At 27.6% G+C, this 25,615-nt stretch overlaps 1 protein-coding gene and 1 long non-coding RNA gene across 3 annotated transcripts in view; one reads left to right on the top strand and one right to left on the bottom strand.

The window, feature by feature from the left end:
• The window catches only part of LOC121116750 (zwei Ig domain protein zig-8), a 79,350-nt gene extending 69,605 nt beyond the window's left edge, over positions 1–9,745 (bottom strand). The window contains exon 1 of one of the 2 annotated variants that reach the window (XM_071887762.1): positions 9,476–9,745. Coding sequence is in view for 1 of the 2 variants with exons in the window: in XM_071887763.1 (XP_071743864.1) it covers positions 9,476–9,491 (16 nt within the window). In the remaining variant the exon portion in view is untranslated. The remainder of the gene's footprint in view (positions 1–9,475) is intronic. The other variant, XM_071887763.1, reaches the window with a different exon arrangement.
• LOC139905189 (uncharacterized) overlaps positions 1–25,615 on the top strand; it is a 234,066-nt gene that overhangs the window by 104,326 nt on the left and 104,125 nt on the right. The gene's annotated exons all lie outside the window — the stretch shown is intronic.

Genomic DNA, 25,615 nt, shown 5'->3' with positions numbered 1-25,615 from the left:
AAAAAAAAAGAAAAAGAACAAGTATATGATAAATTAAGAATTTACGTAGAAGGTTGAGGAAAAGTATGGTTCATCTAAGAAACTCAAAGGGGTTTTCAGTCTCAGTGATGGATTTATGCTGTCGAGAATAAGTTATATATATATTACCTAAATCAAGATGTAATTTATACTACAAGGTCCACCCCAACTTTTGTTTGATACTATTATGTTTCTACTGAATAGGGAAAGTTGAATAAAAAGCAACTAAAACCAATCAATTATTCTGAATCATGGTCAAAGTGATATATTTTAGGGAATTGTTAATATTGAGCATTAGGTATCCGGGAAAAACGTAGAGAAAAATAACCGTTTTAAGATTAAGAAAATATAATAAAACGGCTGTTGCTATCATTTTATTTTTTCTTTGATAGATCACTGTGGTGCTATCATCTCTCTCTGAATGATGAATTCCTCCCACCTTTAGATATATTTTTTATCAAATACATCATAAAATAATAATATAAATATAATTTTAAAATATTATTTATTTTATCATTTTCTATTACTATTTGAAATGTTGAAGGTTCTCCTCTCTATAGCAGTACTTCATTTTCTTTTTCCTAAATCATCAAACAGGTCTTAATTCAGTAGTAATATTAGTATTGCTCCCTTAGACTCTACAAAATCCACATTTATATTAATAATCAATTAATGATACACAATTTATGCCTTTTTAGGAGGGGGATTTTGTATCATATATTTCTAAAATAAACAGTAGTAATATTACAGTTTTTGTAATTTTTGAGCCTAAGTCCTCATATGATGAAATCTAATAATAGTAGTATTAGTATTAGAAAGTATTTCCCATATTCCTACATAAATTTTGACATGTTTGTAATATATACACTCAAAATGTACAAATGGCATAATACTATAAGTAAATATTTTTTGCATAATTTTATGAAATCTAATTTGTAAAACATACATACAAATGTACCTATGTATTTATATACATACACCTACATAGGTTCATCTACGAAATGTATTATTAAAATGATGTATGAATAAAACATAAATATGATTTCGATTTTATGGGAGACTTAAAGGCATATAAATATATATTCATGCATTTAAATAGGCATAGAAATTCACATTTGTATTCATTTTGAATGATTACCAATAAAAACTTATTATGAGGGTAAATAATAATCAGATTTTTATTACCATCCGTATAAACACATGTTTATAGTGGAGAACAAGTACATTTAACACAAACCCTATGACTCAAGCATAAAAAAAATCAAAAAACTAGAGGCATAAAGTTTAGAAATATGTAATACTAGCAGTAATACCTGGCGTTACCCGAAATAATTAGGCGCCAGCTAAAGGACAAATTTTTCTTCTATAATATAGAAGAAAACTCCCTGAAAATCCTCAGTGGTACGCTCCGTTTTTATGAGCACACTCACACGTAACCATTCAATACAATATAAATCATATCAATTTACATATACGTGTTTTCTCTTCAAGAATGAAAGAATAATAATTATTGTTTAAGTTTTTTTAAATATCTATGGATTAATTATGAGTACTTTCGTCTAAAGGAGTTCTCTCTAATAGAAACAAACAAAATTCATTATAAAATACCAGCGTTTATATTTTATTAAAATTTTAATATATCCGCTCATGAATAATACTTTGTATAGTTAAGAGACCAATAACAAAAAGAAACAGAAACAACCTTCTTGATATATGCACAAGACTGCAATATTTCATGAATACGTCAACATTATTAATTCTCGGATCAAAATATTTTTATTACATATATTATTAAACACTTTAAACGCTACATCCCGTGACTCATCTTCATTTATTCAAACAATCAGAAAGACAACTTTGGTCTATTAGCATCGATATTAGGTATATTATTTTTGTAGAACGCCAGGAATAGGCTGAAGTGAGAGTTTTGTGTGACTAGATTATGACCTTTATTAACATAGTTCCAAAAAACTAACCTTAAACGAGGATAGTCTTTTTGCTATTGCAATGTGAATAGTTTTTTTTCTACTAAGTTTTTTTAAAATGGAAATGGAAACCTGTATTCTAACATTATATCTCCCTAATATGATACTACAACAGTCTGCTGTTTCTTCAGCTTCAATGTTATTGTCACCATATCTCCATTACAATAATCAACTAAACTCTCCACCTTTAAACATTTCAAAACCATAATACCCACCCTTACGCTCCATCCTGTGGAATATTGATGTGAAAAATTGTCATAACATGGATGCCTATGGACCAACGGCCATTTTTTTAGGTGGCTCCATAAGAAGTGCCATTGTGATTCTATTTTCATATATTATCTTAAGCAGTTCTAAACCTAGATTTGAAGCCAGTCTGTTTTCCACTGGAAAAATTATTGCTAATTATCATTATTATACATAGAACAAAATATTACTCCATTTTATTCGCGTTTTTAATTCGTTTCTTCTCTTCTCCAATTGAGGAATTTTGTTTAAGTGAACTAATTTTTTTCTAACCCATATTTATCTCAAAATAATCTGGATATAATCTACAGGAATAATATTCCATAGTCATTTAGGTTACGATAGTTTCTTTCACATTCTGTGTCATAGTAAAATAGATTTAAACTTGAATAAGAATCACCACAGCCTTAGCTATTTTGCACATTGTGGGGCGTTTCTTTACTATTGAGTGATGATCCTATATCAGAGGAGGATCTTTTGGAAACAAATCCAGCTTTAGGTCATAATGTCAATATATAGTCACTTATGTTAACGTGTTTTGGGGTTCTTAAACTATTCTAAGGCACCTTCCTGTTTTTCAGAATGTGTATCCCCAAAGCTGGTTTTTTCAAATCAATACCTGAAACCTCGACTTGATATTCATTGGGTGTGCGAGATTTTTGTTTAGTATCCTCTTTTTCATCCCGTAATATGTCTTTGTCTGGAATTTTCATATTTTCCTCTGAGTTTTTTTTTTTTTTTCCTTTATTTTTGCCGTCCATTACTTTCATCCTTTTGAGAGTTACATTCTTCATTGTTCTTCGGTTGCGCAACTTTATTGCCTTCTACTTTTATTAATTTGGATATATGGTCAGCCACCTCATCATACGTCACTGACCCCCATGCATTTTTTAGTCGTATATTGAATGTTCTATTTCTACTCAAACTGTTAGAGAATTCCCAATATTCAACTAGTGCTTTGAAATAATTATTTTTCGTATCTTTCAGATCAATAAACGAAGGAAATTTGATTATTTGCTGTTGAGGTTTCATCAAATTTATTTCAGGTCTATGCGGTGTCTCATATGTGACAGATCTTACCTCCATTAAATTAAGGCCTAATGCATCCCTAGCTATGCATGCAACATTATCTAGACTAATTTGTTGGAATGAGGCCCTTCTACCATTACACACTTTACAGACAAATAATAAGAACTTCAACCATTTATTTTCTGAATGAGTGAGGTTTTTTTTATCCTTCTTCGCCTGTGGGGGGTATCCATCACCTTTTATATGTATTTAGCCAAAGTACCAAAAATTGTATTAAAGATTAGTAAATATAGAAAAAAAACACGAAGCTAACTTGGTTCTCTTTTACACTATATGTCAAATAGAACCACTACACAACGTTATCACATCTTATTTTGTCATAAATGTAAAAATATTAATCCAAAAAAAGAAAAGAAAAAAAAAGAAGAAAGCCCTACCCGATTTTCTTTTCTGTGTGTTTATTCAGAGTGCGATGAGTGAAGAGTAGTTGTATAAAAAGATGGCAACGATCTCTACTAGACAATATGTCAAAAAGGATTCCCGATAGTAATAAAAACCTCGTTTAAAAGTCATCAAATAAAACTATACACTACTTGTCAGTTCTAACTGAATCGCTTATAACTTCGGAATTCCAAATATTCATTTTTTCAATTATAAAAACAACTCTAACTTCAATTTTCAGATTTAATTATGTACCATGAACGACGGACCTTCACTCCACAAAAATAGATAAAATTGTTACAGAGTTATAAGAATAAGTAATTGTTGAACTCGGAATACAATTGAGGATTGACATCGTAGTGATTCCCTTCTATTTATTTGTCGAATACGGAGTGCAATTTATGCTTATTTCCTTCATGTCATAGCTAGAGGGTGCTGATAAAAGATTGTCGGGTCGGGAAAAACAGTGTATTTCGTTGACAACAAAGCATGAAAAGACAGTACTAGGTACATAAATATATCGCCCACTAATGGTCACTCAACACAGGGTTGCATACAAATTCAGTGTATCTTCCTCACGCCAAGTCTGGCTGGTATAATAGATAAAAAGATTACTGATATACTTTGAGTTTAAGTATATTTTTTAACATCAACTGTTTGTTACAAGTAATACAGCTAAAGTGATATACATTTAGTATATCATTAGTGCAGGGAAAGACATTAAATTATATTTGTATATTGTATATAATGTATTAAAAAAATTAATTGAACCAATTTCCATTCACAGAAAGAGAGAGATGTTAAAATCCCGAAGTTTATCAAAGAATGGACATATTTTCAAAAAAAAAAAGATAATACTAATCGTTTCTAATTACAAACTTGAAGTTTTTTATCTAAAAAAAATCCAATTCTTGAACAAAAAGAATATTGATAAATGTAGATTTTTTTGTCAAATTGACTGTAAGATATTAAATCAAAACTGATTTTGAAGGGTAAAAGTATTTTTTCTTTTTGAAAAACTGTGCTTATGAAATTATTTTTGCTTTCATTAATGACTATTGATTCAATAATAGATTATTTTGTTATCATTGGATATTGTTCATTAAAATTCTAAACTAAGTATTTTAGAATATATTTAAGATATTGTAAGGTTCAGTACAAAAGGAATTATAGCAAAAGACGTTGCTTTAGACTAATTCATATAGTCAAAATAGGGCTATAGCAATTGTGAATGTGTGATTTCACTGAATTATAAGAAATAATTCAGTACATTGTAAATTTTAGATACTTATACCACACAAATTGTTATTTTGTCTAATTTTCTTAATTTCTAACTTACTACTGATATTATTTTTATTTTGCAATTGGACATATAAATATTTTATAAATACAATTAATAACATGCTTAAAAAAATAATGCTCTATCTTTTTCAACTAATACAAAAGTAAGGGATTTTGGGGATTGTCCCAAAAAAAATTAAGTATTTTATATTTAAACATAAGAAGTATTTTAGATATATTTGAAGATTTAAAGTGTAGTATTGAAAATTATAAGGCAGCAATCATCTACAAAACAGAAACGTGGCTTGATGATCATAGTAAAAGTGAAATTGCCTTGACAAATTGCAATCTTATCTCTCGTATAGATTGTTTAAAGGGTTAAAAAAAACTTAAGCGGTGTGGCTTTGAAGATCTCAGCTGTTGTTCAGTTAGAGAGATCTCCAAAGTCAACTTCCAAATCTACAAAATTAAAAGACTTAACATAATCACTACTATACCAATTCTATGTTGCTATTAAATATGTAATAAGAGTTTATAGAATTTTCAACAAAAAGATATACCTAAATTTTCCCCACCGGGATACTACACAAAAGTTACTTCTTCCACGGAACGACACTCTCGGCTCATAACACCATCTACCTCTTAAACTCAAATTAAATCCTTTTCAGCATAGGTTTTATTGTAGATCGGCTAGTCTCTGGAATTCCATCCCTTTCTGCTTTCGTCATAGAAGTGAAGCTGACCTGAGGCGGTTTCTAGGTTATTCATTTTTATATGACATATATGTATATATTGATAATATAGGGCTGGTATAGTTTGGGGTTGTACCACAGTTCGGTACGTTTTTACTCTCGGTATGTTGCAGTTCGTATATATATATAATCGCATATTAAATATTTTGATATATTATACAATTTTAGTTATTTTTAATTTCTAATTAATAGATCTAAATAGTGAAATAAGAATATAATCCATGGCATCATTTATTAAATAATTTCCATATTTTTATATACAAAAAAAGTTAATTACTTACAAAATGATGAAATACTTCCAAGCGGAATTAATAGAAAATGTAGACAAGATCATCTATTTGCAAAAACATACAATATATGAATTTCAGTAACCTAAAAACCGTGTATATTTTTTATTTTGAGAAGTTATGTAAATTGAGGAGTAGTTCATTTGTACAGAAAATAAATTATTAAAAAAAAAACTTAAACAAGTACATTAATTCCATTAAAAAACAAATTACTATTATACTACATGGAGCCACGTACTGTGAAAAGGTGTTCTGCGGTTTGTACCGAACTATGGATTTAGCGTTCTGTCCAAGGCGTAATATCTATATATTTAAGATTTTTTTTGCTTTTACATTTTTAAATCTTAATATTCTTACTTCATATGTACTACTATAATGAAACTTAATATTTTAATGATTATTCTTGTACTAACTATATGTAAGTTGACCATTATAGACTTTTACTATGGCCACTGGTTGAAATAAAAACAAAATATATAGATGTCCCACCGACTTGAAAAATAAAACTTAAAGAGTTGCAACTATTTTTGCTCTCCCTTCGATTATATAGAAAAGTGTATATTTAATACTTTTTTTACTCAAGTAAAAACGATTTGATCGTTATGAATTTAATAGAGCCTTTTTTTTTTGACTATCTCAAAAATATTTTATAATCATTTAAGTAGTTATTTATATTTTATCTAAGTTTTTATTTATTGGAATTATCCGTAAATCATACGGGCTAATGACAAATTACAAATCTATATTTATTCGTAGATGATTTGTGTTATGATTCTAAACCATCTCGTGTATTCAGATGAGTATCACACCTTCCTGTTTATATTGTGAGATTCTATAAGTCGAACTGTACTAAAACGTGATATTCCCATCATTGGGAATATAAATTATGTATTGACTTATTTGGAAGAAGCATACACATCCGAGGATTGGTTTGATTGAATTTACAGAGTAAAGAAACCTCACGAGTTTAATCGCCCAAATATAACGCATTCGAATAGAAAAGTCAAAATTCCTCTTTTGAGAAATGGATTGAAACAATCTAAAGAAGTAGAGATCTGTCAATTGTAACCCAATCATTATTAATGGAAGACAAAAACATCAATATGAAATCAAATATTATTTATTATATCACCATCAAGCATGGGGGTAGAAACATATTGCTTTGGGAGTGTTTCTCTGATAAGGAAAAAATACGGCTCTAACGGGTCATGTATTATGGATGTCATGGGGAACAAACCCCCCTTCCCCGAGCAGGGGAACTGAAATTGGCTCCTTTAGAAAGAGAATGAACCTAAACATTTGTTCATGCCCACAAAGGAGTTGCTCAAGAAGAAGAACATTAAGTTCATGGAGTAACATAGCCAGTCTCCAGACCTTAATTCTATAAAAATCTTTATCAGTAGGTAAACTTTCAAATACTACTGTATATTTAAAATATAGGGATGAATATGTCCTTGAGTATTCATTCCATGTTAAAGCTAATTAATTTATTAATTAGAAAAACACAATATTCTTTTTAGTTTCGATAGTTGTTTTGTCATACTATGGAGATTACAACAGTTAAAATTTAATATATCATTATAATCAAATGTACAGTGGAGCAAAAAAAAATCTATAAAATTGAATCAAATAGATATTTTAATATAAATTATTGCAAAATTATTATAATATATATATTTGAAACAAAATTAAAAGAAATACAAATTATTCTACGAGAAGTCCATATTTTTTTAAATTAAAATATGCTCATAGAGTGAAAAGTTTATTATTTATTTTATTGAATTATAAGAAAGGATCTGGATAAGGTTTGCTTTATTTTTTTAAAAGATCACATTTTCATCAAGTTATTTTTCTGTTTTCTTCTATTTATTGTATGAACACATTAATTTAATTTGATTTAATTATTTATAATATTGTAAGACTTGATTTGGTCCAATTTGGATGAAATTTGCTGAAAAACCATATACAGTCTAGGTAGTTATTTATTCTACTATATCTACACAAACAAAAAAATATTATTTTCATACTCTATGAGAAGTAAATCATTGTTTATTTGGATGGGTTTTAAAGAACCCTGTAAATATAATAGTTTTGTACAAACTTTTGTGTATTCTAAAGAATGTATAGTATTTTTTTTATTAATGATTTAAGTCATGGGATTTCAAACTTTACTCTCCCTTAAAACAGCATTTAAGTTTATGCGCCATACATAGTAAGCTTTTGAATATTTGTAGGGATTTATACTCATTAGTTTGAAAGTGATTTGATTAAGCAATTCTTTGTTAACAAATCAAGTTTAGTTATAATTTCAGTGAAATAATACGTATCAGGATATTACTCTAAAAATAACATTTATGGTTGATTAGTAGATGCTTCTCTTCACAGTATTGATACAAAAGTACACTGAGTACCATTTTTTGAAAATAACAATGAAGTTACTTTAGTTATGACATTCAGGGTTTGGTAAAATTATATGTTTTGAGATTCAATGTCTTCAGCTTTTTGTGATATAATATATGTATTGATTATATATTTTATCCTTTTCAAATAAATAATTAAAACAGAAGAGATATTACTGATATTTTTATGATCCCTCCCACCATCATTTTATCAAATGAGAAACTATTTGGTCACGAAATGTACAATTAATTCATTATCTACATGAACAGATACAAATTCATCATATAAGATTAAACATATGTTTAAATGATAATCATTATATATATATATATAAATACAAATTGATAAAATTTCTTTTCTGATACATATTTTTATATTATTAATCAATACAAATATGAATAAAATAACGTTTCTTGAATTATTAATTAGGAAGACATAGTTTATGTAATTTTGTAAAGTAGATTCAATGGTTGAATGCAAATATTACGCAACATGAATATCACCCTTTAATATCTTTTAAAAAGAAAAAAAAATGATATAAGTAAAACTTTTTGTATGAAAGAAAATTCTCTAGAAAAAAACATACATTGGTAATGAGAAATATTGCTGTGACAGTAAGTATATTATAAATTAAGCTGTAAAGTATGTATTGGTGAAGACATAAAATAAATTCAATGATAGCTATTACATTTGTCATAATTGAAATGGGGGAAAATACCAAAAAAATGGTCCCCGAAAATATTTGCACGTGCCAATAAATAATATTGGGTCTTAAAGAATAAAGAACTATAAATTTACATCTGTTTCATAAATAATAATTGAAAATTTCAATATTGAAGGTCTATATCAAATATGCAAATCATTTTTATTTAATCAAAAGAAAATGAAATTGTTAAAAAAATATGTTAAATACATTATATAATCAAAATTAACATAAATTTACTTATAAGAAACATTTGAAATTTACTAATTTTTCAATGAAATGACATTCTATAATAATAAGATAAATAAATTTGTATTTTTATATTCAACTTACCCCTAAGCCAATTCATAAAATGTTTTTGGTATTCTTTTTACACTTATTTTTTTGACACTTGTCTTCTTCAATAGGCTTTAAAAAAGTTTTTAAGTATAATTTGCAAAGCAGCACACCTATAGTATCGTTTATCTAGTTGAATGGATTGAACTGTGTTGAACGTTAGAATCAAAATTATAGTATAGAATGAAAAGAGGAGAGAGAGAAAAAAGCTGTTTCTTTACATAAGAATTTCATGAAAAATACTGACGAAAGTTATTTGTAAAACGCAGAGGGGAATGTCGTTCTGTTTCTTTTTTTCTTCTTGGAGCTTTTAAACGGTGGTGCGCTCACCCTATGAGAAATTGTTAAAGGGATATATGTATGGTATATAAAGAAAAAAGTTGAGAGTTTTACAATGTATCCGTCAACGATAATCAGTGAAAATTATTAATTCAAATATGTAAACTCTTGTAGAACTCTCCAAGAAAGAAAATTATGGTCAATGGATCCCTCAAATTATCGTTTTATCCTTTATTTGATCTGGAAAATATAATAAATAGATTTAAGTTGAATTTTTCAAGAATATATTGCAAAATGTTATCTCATATTTTATGGAACATGAAGAAAACGTAATCAATGGAACTATAATGACATTTTTGTATGCCTCAGACTTATTCTTTAGCCAATAGAGTTGATGAAAGGTTTTATTTAGTTTGTCTAATATAGCACATACTTCATTACAAAATCATTTTTCAGAAGAAAATACGTCTCCGCTCGCGTCAAGGAAGAGCTCTACTTAAGAGGCTCTCAATTTGGTATAGTTTGAATGACATCTCCATCCCCTTATTTAACTTTTTGTCATGAATTTACTCAAGCCGTAGAGTTGAATGGTGCACATTCAGACACAGAAAAACCTTTATTTTATTTTTTTTAAAGACGAGCAAATCAAGAAAGCATATATAATTGCACTCGAGAATGAGACGGAGGCAGCAGATTGGATGTCTAAAGCCTTTATTCAAGTGTGTGAAGGCTTAGTTAAAGTTAAAAGGATAAAAACAGCTGAAGACATTTCGGCTTAGCTCTTCGTATCGAGAAATGTTGAATATCTACCAAGGGATCAGGTTACATCACTGATCCTTTCTCTATCATTATTATATTAATAAAACATTAATTTATGAATATTTATTGAAAAGCTCAGTCCACTTATTTGGCTCTGAGTCTCTTTCTTTCTTTCTTTTTTTGTCGTATATCTTAAAAATAAAAACTCTATATTAAAAAACAAGTGTGGCATATTTTTCACTTTTCCAATGAATTAAAAAAAGGGTTATTTTATAAAAAAACAATTACTTTTTTAAAGCTTCGTATCATAAATGATACTTCTATAAATCAATAAATTATTTTTCTGAAGTTTATAACACTTAACTAAATCCTTATAAGATTTCCTCCTTCTTTCTATCCATATTTTCTTTTTAAAAACACACATTTTATGAGTAGAGTTTACTTTTTTTTTCATTTTCCAATTGACTAAAAACGATATTTCACTACAACTACTTTGAGTAATAATTTATTGACTATATATAGGCTATTATAGCACATAATTATGTGAAAACATATAAAAAAATCTTTAGTAATAAATACAGCACTGGACATTCACATAAATCATTTAAGTATATATGTAAACTCTACATTCATGTAATAATTGTTCTAACCGAATAATCTGGAATGTATATACGTATATGTGTTATGTACTTATGGCTTTATTGGGGTATACCTCAATGTTTTATAATTGTCACATACCCTTTTAGTCTCAATAAATACCATCATTCCCTACACATAGATAAAAAAAGGTGATCGGACAATAGAAATTTTTTCCCAGGGTAATTTTGCCCTCATAAATATATTATAACATAAAGTTATCTTGCTACTTATTTTTTGGGCTTAAAAATAAAATGGGTATTCCTTCACTTGAAGTCCTAAGTAGCACAATTATTGTTGTTTTTATAAAAAAATGGCATTATTAAGTTTTAAGGTGAAAATAAAAAAAAACTCCCTTCTTGTTTGTACTCTCTAGTTATCTTTAAGAGATGTCGAGGATATTCGGGGAAAATGAAAAAATGACGACCAAAGAAATCTGTGATAAATCTCTACAAATTTTATTTTCCTTCCGTTAATATTTTATAGGAGTGTTGGCTATATATTTTGATAAAGATGAAATCTGATCTGTTTAGCCTCTCCCCTATCTTCTTTCTTCTATGACAGTCGTTTTTAACCGTGGAAGAGAGGGGTCGAGGATAAGACTTCCGTTATCTTCCAGGGGTCTTTGAAAATCCCTTTAAAAAAAACATGGATATTTTCTTATTTCAACATATTTTAAGCGGATATGTTAAAGTTATATATCAATAGATTTTTTATTTATTCATTTAAATAGTCAGATAGAATTACACAGATTTTACATAAGGAAATACTTTAATTTTACAATTACTCCATCGGAATTGTCTTTTAAGTCCAAATACCCAACGTATATTTCCTTGTGTAGTTAGCGAGAGTAAATCGAAGCTACACAGATTAAGTTCGATAGAATAGTTAGCAAATTTACTTTTTCAAAGTTATTTCCGAATAAAATGAACCTTGGTTCTGACATAGAACAATGTATATTTATAATGTAACACTTATGGTGGTGAACTAAGGTATGGATATAAAGCGAAGATAAATTGCGATGAGGCAATTTATCTTGGTGTCAATTTTTTTTCTGTTAATAATGAGCATTTTCTTCCATAGAAAATGAAATTGAGCAATACCTTCAATTAGGAAAATCTTTTGTATCAGAGAAATGTGTGTACATTAAATAAACTAACATCTGTTTTTTTGTTAAAAGTTACAAGCATTTGATGACAGCTATCAATGTGTCTGGCCACATGCTAAATATGTAACATACATATATGTTATATTTACCATTAATGATCTTTGAGTTATTATTTGTTAGTTATCTTAGAGTAACTAAAACAAGTTTTAAAAATAAACCGTTTATTAATTGTAAATGGTTACTCAACCCCTCTATCTAATCAAGTTACTTTCTAACCTTAGGTATTGTTGTATCAGGATTTTTTACTATATTAAAACGCTTATGATCAAGACAGTTACTAGTTTTTTTGTTTTTGGCTCAATTATCCAGATTTGTTTTGACTCAGGCACACTAAATTTTTATACTTTATACCGACATCTGTTTGAATATCTATTTAGATATTATATAATTCCATTTACGACCCATCTAATGTCGCCACGCCAAATTAGATTTAATAAAATTTATTGAAAAATAATCTAATTTTAAGGTATTCAGATATAAACTTCCATTTATTGTAGCTGATTAGGATTTAATTATATTTATTTTATAGATCAGAGACACAACTTCCTTTCAATGTGTGAGTTTTGAGCATTTATAAAATTATTGGTAGTGATTTGATGTTTAAAAAATAAAAACATGGTAAATGCTATTACAAAACCAACATTTCCCCCGAAAATAATTTTAATCCCTCAAAGTCAGTTTTTACCCAATATCTAGAAATAAAGTTGAAAAAAATTAATTTGATTTTGTTCACAATAATCTACAATATATTATACATACAATTTTAATGTAATTTTTGTGGCTTTAGTTTTTAATATACAAAAGAAGGCTTCTTGCAAACGTTTATTTTTACTATGAATAATATTTTCTTTTTACTTTTCATGGCATTTTTCATATCGTATTTATTTTGACTTGCCTAATTGCTAAATTTTAATAAGACAAAATTACACATTCAAATAAATAGCTTCATTAATTTCTTTTAATTTCGTGTTAAAGAGTTTGAATTCTTAAGAAATACATTTGAAAAGCCCTTTTAAATTATTTAAATGTGAAATTTAGAAATTAAATTAAATTTAAATATTTATTTAATACACTTTTAGTGTTAAAGATGAAATATTTATAAAGATAAACTAAATCATCATGATATTAATAATATATATTTATTGTGTTAGCGGATAATAATAATATAAATATATTATTGCATTATTGTTAATAATAAATTGATTGTGGAATGTTGCCTAGAAGTAGAAAATGACTTGAATAAAGGATTATATCTACTCTTTAGGTCTTGTTATGTTAATTATACATGGTATTTATTATTTTTCATTGACCAATAAAATGTAATGATTTTATAGTTTATTGTCAATTTTTTGTATACTTAATACTATACTTGTAATTTGTGTATTAAGCCACCTGATTTAAGAGTATCTCCACCCTAAGAGGCTATTTCCAGTTCCCACGCAAGAATTTCAGAACATTAAGAGTATTTTTGTAATGCCCGTCTGGAGGTCAAACACATTATTAACATCAAATTTTATTTCTTTGTTGTCAATAATTCCACAATAACAATTGGTTGCACTTATCGTTAGATTTATTCGATAACTTCAGAGTCCAATAAAAAAGCATGTACGTTGGTATATATCTGTTTATAAATTTGGATTTTGCCTAAATTATTACTTTTATAAATAGTTTGTACAGGTTACAATGAAGAAAAAAATTAATCATTTTTAATAAAGAATTGGAAGTATTTTTTTATCAGAATAGGTCAATTATTTGATTATAACTTTATCTCTAGAGTCTTAAGAGTATAATGCTATATTTTTAATGAATATTGCTAATTCATAAAAATTTTATATGTTTAATTATTGAAGGGGCTACAATTCTATTATTTGAAATACATACACCGTGATAAAAGTGTAATTTTAACAAATCAAAATAATGATAAAAATAAGTAATTGGTAATTCAAGAGTCTAATGTTATAATAACAAGTTACGTAATGAGACATAGGTATACATAACAACAGAATAAGTCCAATAGTGGCATTCTAGAAATGAAGAAGAACATTTTGACAATTAAAAAATCGAGTAAGCAAAGTTACAAATCAGTGAGCTTATATATATTATGTAATCAGTTGCACAAAATTAATGAAATTGTAATGTTTATATGAGTATGCACTTTTTAACGTGGGGAGAACCAATATTAATTGGTTTTCATTATTTAATCAATTTTTTTTTTTCAATATCAGAGAAATTAATTAATATAAATACTAAATATACTATTTACTCATTTTTGGAATATCGACAATTCGAAATTGAAATTAATGAATTAATAGTAAACAATATAGTATATTGTAAAAATAATTCTTAATTAAAGAGATTTAATTTATTAATTAAAAAAAAAAATTATTTGGATTGAAAACTCTTCATATGTATTGAGTTGTAGAAAATATAAACAAAACTTTGCGTTGGATTTTTTTATTAGCTGGTAATCCGAATATTGTTTTTTGTCTTTTTTATTTATTTCAAAGGTGTTACGCTATTCTTTAATTCTTGAGGAGATACCATTTAAAATATGGAGTGTAACCACGAGTGATAGAGAGTAATGCTGAGGATTTGTTGGAAAGATATAAGTGCAAGTCCTAGTTAGACTCAGAGTAGAATTAAGGATCAATATCTGAGTAAATCTTGCCTATGTTCTTGCTAGATAAAGTGTAAGATTTGTGTTTCTTCCCTTCTTTGAGTTGCTTGAAGCAAATATTATATAGCATTATAACAGTTTAGCTTCTATTCTCCAAAATATTCTTTAAATTGTCATGGGTTACTTTGTCATTTTTCGTTTGGTATTTTTAATCATACCGACAGGTCTTCTAATTTATAACATTAAGTATGTATATCATGTTCTATAAAAAAGACTGATAATGATGTTGTACAAAAATATTTTTATAGATATAATTGAAAAACTTATGGAGAAAAAAAAAGTTGTCAATAAAAATAGGACCCTTCGTATTTTTTTTTGTGTCATCAGATAATGAGTTATTGTTCATTAAACAAAAGTCCTTGAAAACTTTTTGTTTTCCTTAGTAGTCACAAGTTCAAGTTTTACTTATTTCTGTTCTAATTTTGGCATATGTTTTTTTTTATCTGATGTTTCAAGGATACAAATGACCACCAATTTTTGGTTCATAGAATAATCTAGGTATTTGTATATAAATTTTACATATTATATATGCATTCCTCTTTATCATAATATAAGTAAGATACTGGATAAACGTATTAATTATTCAGGGATATGTACTTGATTTATTATAATATGATAGTTTGATATTTTTATACAACATTACCTTAATTAATCATAAATACACTTTCTTTATCAAGGCATATGTTGCATATATTTAATGAAATAGTTGAATACATAACCTTAATTGACAATATATTGAAAGAAAACGACCATTTTAATCTTGTAAAAAAGAGAAATGACCAAAAATTATGAATAAACAATGTATTTATAAATATTTTTTAAGGTAAAAAAGCGTAGATTTGAAGTCTTCTTCGAGGGGGACTACGAGTACATTATTCAATTCATATAATTTTTTAGTTATTCAAACAATTTTAGCTTAGAATGAATCTGTTTTAATTAATGAATGCAACTCTTCCTGCTCTTTTCAATATTAATATTCCATTAGAGAACATCATTTTTATAATGCTGTCAGTAAAAACTGGGTAAAAGAATTAATCCCAAAAATAAAACGAATTAAATTACATAAAAAATAGTAAAACGATTATAAGGATTGTATCATTTAAATTTTGTATAAATTCTATCCATTTTGAGTCAATAATATCATTTAAAGTGATTAAAATACAAGTAAAAATAAAATTTTAAAAAAATAATTTGTTTTAAAAATCATCTTAATAACATGTGGTTGATGTTTTAACAAGATATAATTTTTTTATTCTTATAATAAAATTGTGAAATATTTATTACATTACCCAACTTTTGAAAATTAATTTAGTACCCAATATTTTTTAATGAGGTTTTGCGGGTATTACATAAAAATGATTGCCATAATATGACATTTTCGTGAATACTCTTGTACGCCTCATTCCTTTCTTTAAAAAAAGAAGAAAAGTCCTCGAATTCAAAAGAAAAACAAAGGCAAAGCCTTTAATTTAATTAACTGACCTCCGATTAAAAATTTGCAAGCCTACGAAAAAATGTTAAATGGGGCATTATCAAGAAAATAAAAATTTGCATTTCATCGGATTTAATGTCTCAGAAGCATACTGAAAAGTATAGTTGATAAATTGTAGATTCAAAGGAATAAGAAGCATTTTTATAAATATCGGGTGTATGATATCCCAGCTCACTGACGGAGGATTAAACAAATGATGCTCATAACACTACTATCACTCATTGTCATATATAAACTTAAAATTTTTGCGCCGTTTAATACAGAATTATAAGAAATTTAAAAGATATTCTGGATCTACAGATTAATGAATGCTTTGTCTCTTTATTTAAAATATTAAGAAACTAATGTTCATTCTTTTATATGAAATCTTTACCTATTTTGTGGCTTTGTTTTGTTTATTTGTATACAAATATATTTATTTTTTTAGAGGGAAAGTTCTGCTGAAAATAGATTGATTAATAACATTATATATAGCAACTTTTTAAGATGTCTGACTTTGCTTAAGATAATTAAAATCAAACTAGAATGTTTATTTATACATATACGTTCTTTATATTTTGTTCTCTAAATGAACAACATCATTGATAATAAATACAAAAAGAAACACGCATAATAGAAATAATATATAAAGTTCTAGGTATTTTAAAGCACTCACGTACAGTTATACAATATTTAAAACTCCTCAAATGTATTTCTCCTTTGTAGGGACAGCATTAGCTTTTTGACAGTCTATATTGCTACAAAATGTCAAAAAGGCGACAGTTTGGATCATGCAGACGAAAGAGTTATCTGAAACCGAAAGAATGCTCCTATATATTATAACTAAAAGAGGAAATTCCTACAATAAATAATTATACTGAAAAAAGAGGATTTTCCACATTTGTCTTTTTAAATTTACTTCCAACTTCCTGGGTAGTGGATAATTTACGATAAGTAAACCAATTTTTTAATAAAGTAAGAGGTTAAAAGCTCCAATAACGTCATGTTTGTATATTTTTCTCAAGGGTTCATTGTAGGGGATTGTGTACACTTTCTTAAGAAGGGGGGTCGAATTAAAATTGCTAAATGCCTTGTATTAAAAAACAAGTTTGCAAATTCTCTTTTTCTAAAATAAGAAAGCATAGAATTATAAGCAAATTGAAGTCCATCAACGTATTTTTTCTCCCCCTTAAGTCATAGATACCTTTTTACATATACTTTATTCACTTAAAGCTCTTATTGCAAAATATATATGTAGATACATTGGTCGATGATAATTATTTGGAAATAAAACAAAATCTGTGTATAGTAATGAGTTTTTTGTTTAAAATTTTTGTCAAGATTAAAATATGTAATAAAAATATGTTAGGAACTCAATATTTGCTAAAATTTATATATTGAGAGCTGAGAAATTTTAAAGTCCTTATTATACTCTTATTCATTATTGTACACATAATTGAAAAATTGACTCATGTGGGACAAAAAAAAGAAAATGCCAGGTTTATTCCACATATCTAAAGTTCCATGAGGAAATGTAGAGATTCTGAAATATAAATCAAAAAGTTTCCTTCAGAACCAGCGAGCTGTTAGAAAATAAGACATAATCACCAACGAGTAAGTGCAAATATATTCTTAGTAGCGATATTTTACTCATATTTGCCTTACAAAGTCTTTACTGGCAGAAATGTTGTTTGTATTCAAAGTATTACACATATGTAAAATCTACTAGATTTTGCCTAATATCTAGTAAGTCTCATAATGTATGAAAATAATTGATTTCTCAAGAGAGCATTCAAATCAAAATACATATATTTATTTATTCAAGGAATTGAACAGAATCAATTCTTGAAGGACCATCTATGCATGTACTAAGTATTGTGCATCATTCAACAATAAGTTATATTTCTTGAAATTGATTTGATGCGTATTATATTTGGGAAAGAAATCTCTTGAAACATGAATTCATATGTTTCAAATCAAGAAGCAAACACATAAAATAAAGAAATATAAGATACTATACTCTTTTGCGTCAAATAATTTTATATGATGCTGCATTGGTATGAAGTCATTATAGCTTTTTGTATTCTCTCCTTGTTGTATTATTACATATATATCATGATGTTCTAACTTTATTATAGCTAAGTTTTTTTATTACTTCTGTTTCCTTTTGTAATATACAAACCTACAATGTGGGACATATCAATATGTACATTAGACATGGGTTTGATTTCCAACTTTTTTTGATTTTCGATTACAAATGGAGCGGAAAAGTTGCCTTGGGAAATGATAATAAGGTGCACAAAATTTAATCGATCTACGATTTCATCTTCAGGTGGCACATTTTGTTCAAATTAAAAAAAAAAAAAAATGATAAGTATCCCTTATTTTGGCTATTTTTTGATGAACACATATAACAATTTTTTAAAATATACAGTTGTTAGATGTTAGTTGAGTTTGTAGACTTCTTATCCTATTTCTTTAATTTTTTCAAAAAATGATAGTTTATCCTGTAAAAAGGGAAAATACATGTCAATTTTTTAGATGACTCGCGTATGACGCACACCTGTTTTAATACATTTCTATGAATAATTTAAATAGTAATTTATTGAAAAGTTCATTTACTTACATTCACTCGTATAATTTGAATAAAAAGATAGGAAAATATTTAATTTTGGTAAATATCTATTTAATGACTTGCACCTAATCTGTAATAAATTTTATATAAATATGAGTTTTCCTCATTTCTTTAATAAACTAAAAAATTATAAAAGCACCCAACTGATTTTGAAAAAGAAAAATTGATTTAAATACTCATTATATATATAAGCAAGGAATACCGTTTCTATTTGTTCCTTTGTTTGGGGTTTGATTGATCTCACAAAGAAAGCAGGATATATACGTTTATTCTCAACTCTAAACTGAGCTTCAGTTAATGTATATTGTCAATTGTTACAATATCATAAAAAAACATCACCTTACAAGGGGCAAAACTAATTGTCCACTTGCAGGTCAGCTGGAAGAATTGCCATCAAATGTATTTCCAACCATCGGGGACATATTAAGAAGTTATTTATGGTATCGAATACAACTAAAGACAACTTCGAAGGATCCGTCACGTAAACTCATTTCTAAAACACTTATTTTGAAACTTACCGGCATATATAAATTATTTTCATCTATCGTCTCTGAAGCAAGAATACTTTAAAAGATTGACAACCTCCATGATCAATATCAAAGCCTACCTAAAGTGAGTAAGGACAGAAGAAATTCGGCTTACTATCAAAAAAAGTGAATACTATTCAAAAATATTTTAAACCAATATAATGGTTTCGAAAAATGTGAATTTGAAAAAAGAATGAAAGTACCAGAAGAAGAAAGGAGTTTTATAGTAAATGAACATGGACTTAGATTAATGTGTATTTGTGGAGTGGTTAAAAAATTTTACTGATGGATTCAAAATAGAAAAAAAGTCACAAATTATTAGATAAAGAATATAATTTAGTTAAAAAGAACATTGAGCCAACTCATCTTATGTATGAGTATTCGAAAACCTCAAGTTGTACAAGTGCAGGCACGTCTGATTATCAAGAAAGTTTGCCAAACATATAAATAATAATTCAACAAAAACCTAGCAGCTGTAAGCGACATTTGTGAGCAAACAGTAATTTTTAATCGTGCCACGCCTATGGTTGCTATTACAGCACTTCAAGATTTTGGAATAATTGATCATCAAAACAAAATATACATGATTGATCGTCAAAAGGTTTACATACAAAGATTTAAAAACTGGGAAGCTCACATGAACTCAAATCTACATAAAACTAAAAGGTGATTCAAAACGAGCGGTTTTTGGATTGTAGAAATAAAACACATAAAATGTTATATTATGGTCAACACTTTATTATGAACCGAAAAAACAATCCTTTACAATTATTTCTATAAAATAATCCCCTTCATATTTTGGCCGCAACTGGCCTTTAACTGGTCCATTCTTCAATGACGCGTTCGATCATTGTGACCGGAATCTCAAGAATAATTCGCTCAACATTTGCTCCCAATGCTTCAATTATCGCTAATTTATCCACATAGACTTTTGCTTTTACGTAAACCCAAAGAAAATAGTCCAAATGTGTGATATCACACGATCTTGGTGGTTAATTCACCGGGCCAAAACGTGAAATTAATTGTTCACCAAAATTATGTCCCAATAAGTCCATTGTTACGCGCGCTGTGTGGCAAGTGGCACCGTTTTGTTGGAACCAAATATCGTGGAGACCATGTGCTTCAATTTGAGGTACCAAAAAGTATGTTAAAGGTAGTGAATCGATTCTTCACGATCTTCGGCTACGGTTGCAATATTTTCTACGCTGCGAGCTGTACGTGGCCTACCAGACCACGGGACATCCCAACATGTTGCTGCCCCTTCAAATTTTTCGATTATTCTGCGAATTGTGGATTCTGAAGGTCGATTATGTGGACCATAAGTTGGGTGTAATTTGCGAAAAACTTCTTTTACAGAACGCTGATTTTTATAGTACAATTGAACAATTTTTACACGTTGTTGTGGTGTATATCTTTCCATGATGAATTGTAAAACAATAGTGAGTAAAAATGACGTATGAATTTGACAGAATTCGCGCATGCCTGTCAAAAAATCCCTACTGGAAAAAACCACTCGTGTTGAATCACCCTTTATTAGCACAATCTATTTTGACAGACAGAAAGATACAGCATTAACTTCGATTGATGCCAAAATATTGAAAGTAATTACTCAGAAACACATATAGATTTTAAAAGAACCTGGATCTGACTATCTAGGATATCTTGTATCTGCATTAAATATTAGTTCTTCCATTATTAGTCTTCTAAAAAATGAAGATGTCATTATAAAAGACTTACAGGGAGTCGGGTGTGATGGACATTGGGTTCAATAATGGGATTATTTCTTACCTAGAAATAATTTGTGGAAGGCTTTTTCAATGGGTGATTTCCCTTTTAGATCAAAATGTGCTTCTGCTAAGCCCCCTCTTTACAACTTTGGATGGTAAAACCTTCGGACCCACAGGTTTAAGTGGAGAATTAGGGAAATATCATGGACAAGTTCAAAATTTTAAAATTGTACAATACAAACCTATCCATTTCAAATTTTTAAGTAACTTCCCCTAATATTCATAACTTCAATATTAACCAACAATACATATTAGATATTTCCAAATCAGTATCTGTAGGTACTTGTAGCAACTAACTTTCTAATAGAAATCCTGGGAAAATGTCACATTCTAGGTGGATTACCATAACATTTTAAGGTTTTATGTTTCTACAAAAATCCATCTGAAAACATGAAATAAATTGTTATTTTTATAATGAATGTAAATGGTCTGATGTGGTTGAAAATAAAAAGTAAACTATCTGTTATAAACGGATACAAATAATTGCAAAGAAATTTGTGTCCTCTAATCCAAAAAATGTCAAGCCAATTATATAACAAAGTGGCTACTTTTGTCATCCTCAAAACATTTTGATATCTATGATAACCAATGACAGAAGCCAAATACGTGAAGTTGGGTGGCATCGGATATTGCAAGCAAGGAAATATAATGTTTCAGACATGGTTAGAAAATTTAGAATTCCAACTATTCAATTTAATTAGTAATATTATTATGAAATGATAGAATAGGAAGTAAATCTTACAGAAGCGCCAATGACAATACACTCGACAAACAAATTCGTTGCTGTTTTGTAAACTTGGGATAACTTGATTTTGACAATTTTTTTCATGATTGAATTAGTATGTAATATATGATATCTAATACATGTGAAAAAATTATGTTGAAATAGTAAAAAAGATATAACTAATTGTTGATTTGTGATAACTCAATTAACATTTCGTAGACTTGTAATATCTCAATAAATTTATAATGACAACAAACTGGTTATATTAATTAAGATTTTGCAAACGTATATAACAGCAAATTGATGTTTTAGACAAGTGTCCCAAAATTGGTGATTATAGTGAATATAGTTTAAAAGTTATTAGTAAATTAATAAGTCCAAATTCTAATTTTCTCTCTACTGAGAAGTGGCGAAAACGAGTTATCACAAGTTTGCAAGGCAGCAATGAATACAAGAAATAATTATATCAAACGGAAAATATGAAAACTTTTTCGATATATCAATATACTATCCACAACTATGTGGTAGAGCGAATGATAAAATTAGTTACAAAATCATCGGAGAGTGTATATGGAGACAATAATGGAAATTGAATTGTTAAAGCTACTTTAATATCAAGAAAAAAATGCCTGTGTTTAAAACTAAGGCTCAATATAAATTTTTAGTATTATGTAATACTTTTTTATTGCTTTTGTTTTAAAGTTGATACGAATATAGTTAGGAATAATAAATAAATCATTTGTCATCCTTTATCGTAAATGATTCAATTTTTTAGGTTATTGAAGATATGATGAAAAAAACTAATATATAAATGAAATTAATTACATATTAGTCGCAAGCTATTAAATTGATATTTACCAAAATTATATATTTTGCTGTCTTTCTATTCAAATTTCAGGAGTGAATGTAAGGATATTCACTTTTTTAATGAATTACTATTTAAACTATTCATTGAAATACTTTAAAACTGGTACCTGTTATCCGCGTGTCATCAAAAAATTGATATGAATGTGTCGTTTTTGTAGGATAAATTATGAAAAACTAAAGGAAATAATATCTGTAGACTGTACTAACATTTAAGAATTGTATATTTAAACAAATCTGATATATGCGTTTATCAAAAAATATAGCCAAAAAAAAAAGGGCAAATTATCATTTTTCCAAAAACTTTGAACACGTTAAGATGAAATCGTAGAGTGATTGAATTTTGTACACCTTATTTTCATACCCCAAGGCAGTTTTTCCTCCCTATTCGTAATCGAAATTCGAAAAAAAGTTAAAATTAAACCGATTTAATATACATTTATAAGTATAAAAAATTGGCTTAGTAACAGTGTAAATGGTGGTTAATTGTAGTTAGACGCCATAAAAACGACTACATAAAAAAATATTTATATATTTAATTAAATTATTCTTATAATAATCATTATCAAAAATATTATGTTATTTTTTAACTAATAAAAGATTTCAAAAAGGATTATAAAAAAACATGATTATAAATGTCTTAAATGCAGTTAAATATATAATTATTAATGAGTAAAATAAATCAATTGATTAAAATCAATGATAATCCTTTCATAGCCTTAAAAAATTATTAAATATTATCTTATAAAAAATGTCAAATTATAACCAGATTTCAGAAGTACATTATAAATAGTTTATCAAATCTTCAATTATGATGGTCATACTATAGTGAGAGTTAGACTAGACAGGTACTTTTGATGTACCTATATATTTATATTTTTTTTTTTTTTTTGGGGTGGGGGGGGGATACTTAAGTAATTAGTAAAATATCACAGATGCCAAGGCACTTACTATTTTATAATTGCCTGTAAGGGGAATTTATTTAAAAATGGCGAATGAGCACCTTTCAGCGCTTGTAAAGCACGGGTACCTAAGGTTAATTGAAATACAAGGTTATACCATAATATAATCGGGCTAGCTAGAATTTTCAATCTGATATAATGTACCGACTGCTCGGCAAGAAAAACAGAATTTGACAAAACACGCAACCACTCATCTACTATGACGTCAATATTAAAAGTGTGGTGGAAGTCAAACATCAGTTGTACAGGCGTTATGGTAAAACCTTGTATTTCTATTAACCTTGCAGGTACCCATAAGTATAAATAACGAAAAATGTGATTTGTATGGAATCAAAAAAAAAAATCAACAGCATTTTTTTTATATTTTTAAACTTTGCATTTTGAAAAAGTGCAGATATCTGCCCTTTATGGGCTACTCTCTATACACTATAAGGGCAGTTTTTCTCCTTATATATTGAACTAAAAACAAACACTCTGACCTAAGTATGTATCTGATTGTACAATAATAATTAACAATATTTTAAAATAATTAATAAATAAATATATTTATAAATATACTAACCCTGATTGGCTAAAAAAAATGTTATGAATTATTCGAAAATGGTTGCAGTTATAGTTTATTTTCTATTTTTTAGCAGTAGTACCCGACATTGGGTAATTAAGCTTAAAGACAACTTAATTTTTTATATCTTATAGACGATAATTCCTAACAAATCATATTGTTGCACTTGAACACGTAACTACTCAAAACGTACATCTATTCATTTGTTTTCTCTCCTCAAGAATGAAAGAATATTAGTAAGCGATCTAGAAAAAACATGTAGTTAGATCTTATGAATGGTGAGTACTTTGGTTCCTTGATTACTCACTAACAGAAACAAAGGAAACAATTTTCCCTTTATAGATGCGCAATACTACATAGAAAACGCCTGCGAGAGAACATTACGATCGTTTATATTTTATTCAAATCTTAACATATACTTCAGATGCATTTGAATTATGATGTATATAAAAATAAAAAACAGGTTTTTTTTCAAATAAATACACACCTGCAATATTTCATTAATACAACTACATTGCTATTTTTTAGATAATGATAGGGTTATACATATACATCAAGGATCACAATATATAATGCTCCCTGTATTGACCCTCTATGCTACATTTTAAATAACTGCAAGATCTACATTGACTATGTTGTTATGTTTTGGATCAAAAATACCTTCATTTGCTTCAAAGATGCATACATACAGATACATTTTACTTAATTTATAAAGATTTTATGAACTGGATTGTAGGATTTTTCTGTAATCAAGTGTGCGCTCTTTATTAATTTAAAATTATGGGAATAGAAGAAAACAATACTTAGCTATTGTACAAGCATTTATAAACTTCATTCAAGCCACACTAAAGAATTGTATTTCTTTATTATGAATATATACGTATGGATCACCTCATACATCAAATTATTTTGTAGGATCAAAAGACATAATTTTGTAACCCATCAACATCGACTATAAAAATACAATTCAATGATGCATTAAATTAATATAAATAAATTCTTATCTACATGGAGAAAAAAAGAGCCACTTTGATTGCTTTGAGGACCAAATCAAAAAAAGTACGCTCATATTAAATTTACTTGCAT

The sequence above is a fragment of the Lepeophtheirus salmonis genome, chromosome 4, assembly GCF_016086655.4.
Source record: "Lepeophtheirus salmonis chromosome 4, UVic_Lsal_1.4, whole genome shotgun sequence".
NCBI lineage: Eukaryota > Metazoa > Arthropoda > Copepoda > Siphonostomatoida > Caligidae > Lepeophtheirus > Lepeophtheirus salmonis.
This window is presented reverse-complemented; position numbering and strand designations above follow the sequence as displayed.